This window comes from Patagioenas fasciata, chromosome 4 (assembly GCF_037038585.1).
Source record: "Patagioenas fasciata isolate bPatFas1 chromosome 4, bPatFas1.hap1, whole genome shotgun sequence".
Lineage (NCBI taxonomy): Eukaryota > Metazoa > Chordata > Aves > Columbiformes > Columbidae > Patagioenas > Patagioenas fasciata.
Window position 1 is genome coordinate 60,192,013 of NC_092523.1, and position 10,176 is coordinate 60,202,188.

The 10,176-nt window shown below is 40.4% G+C and overlaps 1 protein-coding gene across 1 annotated transcript; it reads right to left on the reverse strand.

Moving 5' to 3' along the window:
• Positions 1 to 965: 965 nt before the first annotated feature.
• On the reverse strand, positions 966 to 7,053 carry LSM6 (LSM6 homolog, U6 small nuclear RNA and mRNA degradation associated). Its single transcript, XM_065837898.2, has 4 exons — positions 6,965 to 7,053; positions 5,813 to 5,925; positions 2,179 to 2,292; positions 966 to 1,222 (listed from the first exon to the last, which is right to left on the reverse strand). Exons 2-4 carry the CDS (start codon positions 5,904 to 5,906, stop codon positions 1,188 to 1,190), a joined length of 243 nt encoding a protein of 80 aa, XP_065693970.1. The 5' UTR covers positions 5,907 to 5,925; positions 6,965 to 7,053; the 3' UTR covers positions 966 to 1,187.
• Positions 7,054 to 10,176: the final 3,123 nt, after the last annotated feature.

A 10,176-nucleotide genomic window follows, 5' to 3' on the forward strand; every position in this document is an offset into this window, starting at 1 on the left:
CTAGATGTTAATTGCCATAACACTCAGACTAAGAAATATCTGAACATTTACAGTTTGTTTTTTCTTGGCTGACTGCGTGTAAAAAGAGAAAACATAGTTTATAAATTGGTATAAGTATACATCTAAAATGGAGCTGGATTTACTCAGTGCGCTCCAATTATCTGGGAGCATCGTTACAAAATATAAACAAACAAGTTCTGACTGTTGCCTGCACAGAGGTTCCCCTTCCCTAATGCGCAACCCATACTAAAGCTTAATGTGTTTGTTCTCTTTTCTGACTAGCACATAAAGAAAGAGAACATAAAGATGGTACTACCTGGGGGGGAACCTGGTGGAAGAAAGAGTAAACTGTCTGAATGGGATACACGTGGCATGTTTACAAAAGCATTTGGATTTCTAGTTTGTATTCAGAAGCAGCTTTAGATACTAGTTTAAATTGCTTTTTATTGAAAAAAGTCCTTTGTGTTTGGTAAAGATGCAGGGAAAAAAGGTAACCATAAGCTGAGGTAGGGTTGGAGGCACAAAGGCAGGAGGTAAAGCCACCACCAGCTGTGTTGGCAAACCAATGGAGAGCTTGTCATCTGTGACTGACCTCCTCAGCTGACACAAGGTTTTCTTGTCACCCTTGGGGCTTTTCTTGCATTTGGTGTGAGTCTTTCCCCACCTCCAGCTGTTGAAGAGACACTGTTACGTCCCTTGATTCAATCCACGATTCAAGATTTTTTCAGGCAGCTGAACTTTTTACCTGATGACTTCTACTAGACTGGCATTTAAAGCTGACCCTGTGTTTTCCAAAAGGGACAGGTCACTGCCACCAAAACATTAGGTCTTCCCTTCCCAACAGCAGTTAAACTATTGGTTTGCCATCAATCCAAGACTGTGACTTGCAATTACTCCATGCCTGCTCACCTTCCAACCACTATTTCTGTAACTTTCAGCATAATTAAATGAGCTGTTGCTTTGAATGAGTCTTGCAGCACTATTACATGCTTTATTTTTTTTTCTGTACAGTGAAACAAAGCAATACTTTGAAACAAAAACATTCAGGAAATTTACACTGGTTTACATTTATTTAAAAAAAAATATTTAAACACTTGTGTATTTCACCTGTAGATTAACTACAAATCAAATAGGGCTCATCACTTCGATGAGGTTCACAAGTACAAAACAGACTCCTTCTGTTGTCTTCACATCCTCCTCTTCTGTGTGCTTATGTACAATACTGTGAAAAGGAGAAAGCAGCACACATGGTAAATAACATGCAATTCAAATATTGTTTCTCCTCCCAAAACACTTTCACACTGGTGTCACATTCTATTTGATTTTTTTTTTTTTTTGCAAAGTGGGATTCAGTTTTTATTTCTCTTATTCCCTCCTTCCCAGCCTTCATTTTCTTAAATAACTTGGTCAAACTGCTTCATTTCCCTTCTCTACAGGTCTCTTCATGTCTGACCTGTGAATTTTCTCTGGTTTTGGATATTCTTCTCCCTGGCATGTCCTGCTATTACAGCCCAACACTGATACCAGAGTCATTTTTTGGAACCTGGGGTACTTCTCAACCCATGATTAAGAGCAAATCTGTCGTGCAGTGGGGCAGGATGCTAATTGTCCTTGAAGTGCACTAAAACCCATCTACTGCACTGGGATATTCAAAGGCTCAACAGTAAAGTGCAAATGACTTTCTTGACTGGCAGTAAAATCTTTACCCAAAGATATAAGTAGACTGCAGCACTAATGAACAGCATTCATTCAGGTCTGGACAATCACATCACAAGAAAATATTATAGTGCCATCAGTATCTGTAGTGTACCAGAAATTTATGCAATATTTTGTCTAGCAAAACGCAAACTTCTATAGAGCAGGAGCCATCTAAGCAAGCAGTAAGTGCAAAGGGGTAAACCTGTCAAATAACAGGGAATAAGCTCTAAGGAAGGATAGAAGAGAGCAAGCTTCTGTAAATTAATTTCAAGTTCAGAGGCAAAAATGGCCACAAGAATGAGGAAAAGCACAGATGCTGAAAAGAGGTGCTGTAAAAAGTAAATATATTAAGGTTTCTCAGAAAGCCTGAAGCTAAAGTTCTCACAGGCAGCTTGCTTACACCTCAGCCACTCATCAAATTCAGAACTAAATATCAAACATAATCCTCTCATGGGCAATAACACAGGGAGGAGGAGTTACCATTATTTCCTCGGATAAACGCATCCCCATACTTGTTCTTTAATTGTCCATTTACATATTCTTCAGTCTGTTCCAGAGCTATATTCATATACCCATCCAGGCAAGCCAGGACACCTGGAGACAGTGACAGTTTAAAAATTAATCAGCTTAAACTTCTTTTAAAATAAACAAAAATGCAGTGCATTTGAATAGTACTGAAAAAAACTGTATCTGTGTAACAAACTAAAAGCCCAAGCCTGGCCAGATGAATCAGTAGATCAGAGTATTCTTCAAAGAATGAAGCTGGGAGTGAGGAAGCCCAGGCACTCTAGTAGCAACTTTATCAGCTGACAAGAGTGGGGGTGGAAAAGGAAGTCTTTGAGGCACGACTGTCAAAATATTGACAATTTCCACTTTGAAAGTTTAAGTTGTCCCTTCTCACTTGTATTTTAAGCCACACATCTGAAAAGAACCCATCGCATTAAGTGTAACTAGATAACCTAAGGGCAAGGCTATGTAAACTTGTGAAGGATATATCTGAAAAATAGCCCTTTTAATACAGGACACCATACATACTTTTTCATATTTATGCTTGCAGATCTAGAAGAACATTGGCTGCAAGCCTCTGTTTTGATGTAAACAAAATTCTACATTTTCAACAGGTAAAGGGTTTTCAAAAGACACTGAAATCTTCCTATAAAAATAAAATTACGATGTTTAATTAATGCAACTCAAGAAAAAAATCCCTGCCATTTGTAATATTAGATGTTCTTTTGATCAGGAAAACATGCACTTGAGTAGCAAGGGTTTCAGACAAGTATTTATGTTCTTACTTCTCAGTGTCCTGTGGAAGCTGTACCTTGTTCCTGCAGCACTTCTATGACTTCTATGTGCTGCCAATATGATGGTATTTTTTTCATTCAAAGTCACTCCTTGGTGTCTACATCCACCCTTAAGATCAGAACGAAGGCCATCTACAAATTAATTTACCTAATGAACAAGCAGACTATACATGTAGGAAACCAAATGTGGGAATGAACAGATGTAAAGAATTGCTCAGGGAATGCAACCTGATTTGTTAATTGTGTGCATAAAACAACTTATAACAAGCTGTGTTTATCTCCAGCTTGCCTCTGCATTTTCCTGACTTCATCCTTGCAGACACAGATACCACCAAAATAACTTTTTCCTCTGTTTGAAAAATATCTAATTTATTTGTCTGGCATTAAAACAACAGAAATATAATGTATTGATTGTATCTGGGGAGAAAAATCTAGTCTGTGAATCTTCCTCTAGGACACATTCTCATTTTTCAGAAGTGTTACTGTAATATCTTCCATTAAATAATTAGGAATTCAAGTTCTCCTGCCAACCTGTAATGGTTTGAGGATTATTATTTTCCTATATGTTTTTCTTTTCTCTGTTTCCACAAAAAATGGAAAAACTGACTTACTGCTCACAAAGTCTTATTAAATGCATCAAAAACTCCAGGCAAAAGCCAGAACTCTTTTTCAGTCCAGTAATCATGAGTGCTCTACATAACAACAGAAAACAAAAAAAATGTTTATCCAAAATTAAAATTGAACTCTCTGAGGTTTCTTAAGCTACCATTCAGTAGGCCATAAATGTAGTAATTTTAAACGCTCTTTTCCTAGAGTACATTAATGCTTGCTTCATTCTCTTCCTCCTTTTCTTTGTGTTTACTCTTAGGCCACTAATGGCATTAAATATCGTCACTGCCTATCCTGGCTAGTGTTTTTATCTATCTATATGTAAAGATTTTTTAATGTGCATATCCATCTCTACACATAGGAATAATACATATTATCACTGATTACTTTCCCAGAGCTTCTTCCCTTAGACATGCACAGCACTTGGCAGCATATTGAGACATTTACAGTTACACATCAACACTTGTATTAGGCCACATTTGTGTATATGGTGGTTCAGAGGGTGGAGGTGTGGACATAACATTAGCAACACAGCCTAGAGGCAGAATCCAGACAGATCTGCAATAAAAGCCCAAGATGCTGGCTTTTTTTAATGTCTGGCTTTTACAAATGTTGGTCAAGTTACTGTAGAAAATGAACTGAATGTATATTTTTCAAATGAGAACAGTGTACTGGTTTTTAACTGTAGGATCCCATCAAGTGGGAAGGACGGAAAGCAGAGAGAAATAAGAAAGGGAGAGGAAAAAAATCTACTAACAAATAAGTGTTTTCAAAGGAACTATGGGTCAATTTCCAATAGATCTGATTGTGAGCAGGTCAAACTAGCCTCGTTGAGGGAAAAGTTGAGTAGTTGATGTGCAGCAGTTAAAAATGGATCTTACCAAGCAGAAGGTACCAATGTTCTCAAAAAAAGAAGTGCATCCAAACCCCAGATCTGGTTTGGTCCTGCCTTGTGTGTACCTTTAGGCACATGATGAATTGCTCTAATTGACTTTATTGAGCTGTTGCTACATTTTCCTGCAAGAAAGAACTTACAGAGGCCAAAGATGGATAAGAATTAGTGAGGTTTTTCAGCTACCAACCCCACCTGAATTGTTCAGACAAAGTGGTTCTTGAAAAAATGAAACAGATTGTGAATTTTGTCAGCTGAAAGACACTAAAGAGGAAAAGGAAGGGATAAGAAGGCTTTGCTTGCTCTGTCAGTGAACAGTAACAATTTAAAACTGTCATAATATAAAGATTCCTTGTCACAGCACAAACAAGTTTTCTCTCACAAGTGCTAAGCTGAGCCAATTGAATTAAATCCATCTGAAGCAGTCAGCTGTAGTAGGACTGTAATGTACAAGTCATTTCAGAACAGAACACCTGAATTGTGCTCAACAGGAGACACATTATAGTTTTAATTAAGCCTGGATACTACTAAAAAAATTGGACAGGCTGACAGTCTTATCCTAACAGGAGTAGGACCAGGACATTTCACTGAACAGAGAAGTTTAATTTACTGCTTAAAAACCCCTTATAATCCTACATACAGTGCATGAAGATATACAGACAGGCTGAAGAGTTCTGGAATTAAACTGCTGCACCATGTTAAAATGCACCGGGCATATAGCAGCAAAATCTCGTCAACCTTCCTCTTGTATCTCTGTGAGTCTTCATCTAACACGCGTTTAGGCAGTTGTTTAACCAAGAATGTAAATAACTGTGTCAGCCCTTGTGTAAGAGCAGGCTTGGGGCTGACAGCACAGTTTACAGTTTGAAGCTTTTCTGGACCAAGGTCTACACTAGGAATTGGAGAACAGGAAGGTGAAGAAAAAGGGTAGTTCCAATAAGGGATGCCATCAGAACACTGAAAAGGGGACTGCCTGGCCATTTCAGGAATTGTCATTCCAGCCAATCTTTAAAAATATCACTTCAGAAACTCAGAATCATTCTGAGACTCCTGTTTAACCATCTCTGACTAAGGACATTAACGATTTAGACAAGTAATTTTAATATCTGAATCACTGTTAGTCTCCTTTTCATTGGTTTCTCCAGAGCTGACTTTCTGTTTTTAATGTCATCATTCTGAGATCTGTATCCACATACTCCCAAGACGCTAGATCACACCATTTTGCTTTTCTAAAGCAACGCATCCGCTCCAGCCTCCCTAAATAATGGAGTCATAGACTTTACTTGGTGTGAGAGACAGATAAAGAACTTACCTCGATAATCAACTCCAGAATTTAATTTTACCACAACTGGCCTTCCAATTATTTGCTTTAGGAAGTCACTAGGGGTTTGCTTCCTTAGACTCATCTTGATCTTCTCTGGTAAGCTGGGAAGAGAGAGAAAACATTTCAATAAGCAACACGTTGACATGTGGACTTTAAACACTCAGGACAGACAGGCAGTCCCCTGACCCTTAATACTTTCAGTAGGAGAAAATACCAAATGAGATAAAAGCAAAACCTTAAGGCTGGAGGTGGAACTCCTAGAGCCACAACAGTAAACTTTGGCATTTTTATAAGTTTTGAAATGATTAATAAAAATTCTTGCTTGCTGTGCATCTTGTAAGCTTCCAGCAGAGTCAAAGGCCTCATCTTCTCTGTAACACTTCTGGATAAAATGGTTTTACTAAAATTAGAGAGCAAAGTTCTAATATGTGGTTCATATCTTTAGGAGGTGGAGGCCAGTACATGTTCTGCACACAGAAGCCTGTGCTGGAACAGCAAGAGAAGGACTGTTTGTTTGTTTCAGCTCACAAATACAAGTGAAGAATAAATTTGAAAGGATGTCTTCAAATGAATCAGTAAGCTGGACTAAACTTAGAATCAAGGCCTGTGATTAAATTGCATGGAGACCTGAAAGGATGCTGTGATTCAAAATGCACAGTATGGCACACCTACCCCGTTTGGTCAGTATTGATTTACTACTGCTTTAATATTACTTTGAGTCATTTTGTCCAAGTAAGAGCTGTTCTGCATTTATATCGGTGGTAGAAAACCGTGCTAACGCTGACACGAAGTACGGCGTCAACTTTTTGTTGCTTGTTCTCTGTGGCAAATCGCAGTAAGTTATTCCGGCAGTGCAAGGATTTCCAGATGGGTGGTTTTCCTACCGACACCCCTCTCAGAGCCATGTGCGGTGCTGGCACCGCAGAGCCCGGAGCTGCCCCGGGAAACGCGCTTTTCGGAGCCGCAGGTGCTGCCCCGAACAGCCACAACGGCGCCAAAGCGAAAACAGCCAGAACAACGGCTGCAACGGACACCAGCAACGGCTCCTGCCGCACAGGAGCCCCCCGCACACAGAAACGGGCAGTGACCCCCTCGCTGTCCCCGCGGCGCCGCTGTGGGCCCGTCCCGCCCTGTACTCACCGTTCGCCGCCTCCTGCGCCTCTTCCCCGCGCTCCCGCCCGACCGGTACCGCCCCGCTACGGCGCAGCGTTGGGGACAAACCGCGCCGGGAGCCAGAACGCGTGGGGCGGGGCCTGGGGGCGGCACCGGCAACGGGCGGGCCGAGGCGGCAGCGGCCCGACCTCCGCCGCCTGCCCGCAGCTCGCAGCTCGCAGCCCGCAGCCCGGGCCGTGCTGTCCCGTCCCGGGCCCGCAGCTCCAGGGGCGCGTTTCCCACCCGAGTCCGTGGGTTTGGGTCCCCGTCGCGGGGCGCTCGGTCTGTGGCCACCTAAAATAATTACTGATTTATCACATATCCGTCAGGCTGTGCTGCGAGGGGTTCACCCGTGGCACCCACGGACACTTTAAGTAAACTCCGATTTCTTCGCGCAGATGCATTTTGTTACGGCTTGCTTACACTTACACCCCAAACAGTCACTAGTTTCTTAGGGAAAAATTATGTAATCCTGTATACAATCGTATTCCACAATAATGAGATGCTGTTCATTTCAAAAATATCTTGTCTTCTCTGGGCCTTATTGCAGAAATAAGGGAGAGTCTTGCAGATTGGTGTATGTGTCCTTGCCAGAACTAGACAGGGAAATGTTGCTCCATTCGTTTTACGCATGAATTAGTGAACATAAAAGCCAAGGGATTTTTTTTCAAATGTTACCTGGAAAGAATATGGCTCAACAAGAAGCTGAACTTTTGTCTTCTGTTTCTCCTCATCTCCTCACCCATCTTTTCCCCTTTTCCTCAGCTCTTTCCCTAATGTCTGGAAAACTCGTTGGGTGGGTTTTTTTCAGTGACTTAGTACCGTGACAGGAGTTAATCAGCTGTGAAAGCTTTTGGACTGGATTTTTTTATTCTTCCGTTATTGATTTAGTATCTTGGTGAAACTCATTCTCATGATACAAAGCATATGTGCTTTGGCTTTTCAGAACACAGGTTTGTATTCTGTTTTCCAGAGCTGTTTATCTTCTCTTTTTGAACACAGATCCAGTAACTTTCCCCCCCCTCAAAGTTTAGGCTAAGAGGCCAGGTCTGCAAACCCAACTGGGCTCACCTGAGCATCCCAGAGTTCAAGCACAGGCACGGCCAGCAAAGTTGGGCCATGTTGTCCCCATGTTTCCAGGCAACCGTCATACTAATCAGGAGCATCCAACTGTGCTTGATTATGTCTGGTACTAGAAGCAGAAAAGAAACATAAAATAGTTACTCTGGGGAGCAGGCTTGCGAAGTTTTATTTGGCTGCCTGGCTTCAGTATGTAATATTTTGATAAGGGAGCATTCTGGTTTTCGTCATTATCAATCTCTATGATAAAAACTGAGCAAGCAGATTTTTTCATGCCTGGCCTGGTAAATCGTCATGACAATATTGTAAATACAACTGGTTTGGGAGCCTTTTATTTCTTATGAGTTTGAATTTATGGCTTGTATTTCTTTAGTTTGCTAGTCATCAGAACCTGCTGAGCTATTTTGCCTTCTGCTCAATAGGTCACTTTCTAGCTAGCTTAGGCATATATTGAGTTACAGTTTCTATGTGTGTCAATACTTTCGTTGTTTGATGCCAGTCAGCAAAATCCTTCTACTTTCCTGCTTCATAGCCTATAAACCTCACAAACATGTCTGTTTTAAATCACGGACATTGAGATTGGCAAGTTTTGTATCCTTAATTCATCTCTTTCATGGTTTGAGACCAAGTCAGGAACCCAAATCTGCGGTAATTTTGCTTGGTTTGCCATCAGTCTCAAAGCAATCTCACATGCTGTTCCTAGTGGTAAATTAACCTTCGTGCAGGAAGGCAACGTTGCTGAGCACTTTGGCGTTGCGTGGTTTGCACCTAGGAAGACAATTCCCATCCTGTACATTCAGGAAGATTATGTAATCACATCTGTTCTTAGGCAACCTAAAGAATGTGTTATTTCCTGAGTGACAAAACCCCAGTGACCTCAGGAAGGTGGTCTTTGAAGGATTTAAGTAATCCATATCCATAATAGTGGACCCATTAAAGATTTCAAAGATTCAAGAGTGAAAATAAAATTAAGATACCATTGGCCAATGATTCTCTTTTGTTTGTTTGTCATCTAGATGAAAAAGGATTTTGATCTAAAATGTCACATCCTTTGATACCAGCAAATTATTTTAAATACTGCATTGATTTCTCCTTTCCTAGTGTGCTATGACAGAGCTTTTTCAGCTGTATAACTCATGGATATAGGCGAGATGCTGTCCTTGCGTTTTAATCAAGATGAACTTGAAAGGTGAATGTAGTAAGTGGGAGAAATTATTTATAATTTTCTAATAAAAGTTTATGTCTAACAGTCCAAATTTCATACATCTGGTATGTGCTGGCCTTGAGATATGGAACAATTGCAATTACCTTTACATTTGGCCTTAGATGAAATGTCATAAATTACAATGATAGAGTTGGTACTTGTTCCCAGCTCACAAGATTTCCATATTAACATCTTCACCTCGAACATAAATGGTTACAAAGTTACAAAGAAAAGAGTTGTGTTGGCCTTTGTAAACCAGACTTAATGATGGATGTGGATGGATCATATACTATTGCTAACTCTTAAACATAAAGCATCAGAGAATCCTTGTTCAGAGGACCTAATTAAAACTTTATAGTTAACTTTAAAAATGAAATGGCATTTGACAGCTCTCTTTCTCTCTCTTTGATGCAATAAAAACCACTTCAAAGTTAGAAAGGTTTTTCTCTCCCAGCTACTTGAAATAAAAGCATTTCCATAGCGCGAGATGGTTGTATAACACAATGTGTTAAAAGGACTGTCCAATTTTTCTATTTCTTGTGATGTGCACACCATTTATGTAAGTTAAATGCAAAAGAACAACAATCCACACGACAAAAGAATGTCTGCGTCAGATTTTGAATTCAGCCTAAATAATCCCTGGCTACAACCAGTGGATGAAAAGAAGATGACTTATTAAATGGTCCTCACCTGAAAATCGCGTTGGAGAGGACAAACCCATTCTCGCCAAAATCACGGCATATCCCATGATTTTACCAACCATCTTTGGTGCCTTCTTAGATTAGAAAGAAAAGAAAAAAACGGGGGAAAAAAAAAAGAAAATTATGCAATAAAATAAGGGGCCAAGAACAAGGAGTTCCAAATCCAGGGAAACTTCTATTGTTCAGAGCCTCTGAGAGTATGGGGGCAGAAGGAG

Bases quoted from the DNA above. Each gene is read 5' to 3' on its own strand.
- LSM6 (XM_065837898.2), bottom strand. From the start codon at position 5,906: ATGAGTCTAAGGAAGCAAACCCCTAGTGACTTCCTAAAGCAAATAATT. The intron at 2,293-5,812 runs GTAAGTTCTTTA...CACTGTCTCCAG, and splicing joins TTCTGGAGTTGATTATCGAG to GTGTCCTGGCTTGCCTGGAT. The intron at 1,223-2,178 runs GTAACTCCTCCT...TCCTTTTCACAG, and splicing joins GTTTATCCGAGGAAATAATG to TATTGTACATAAGCACACAG.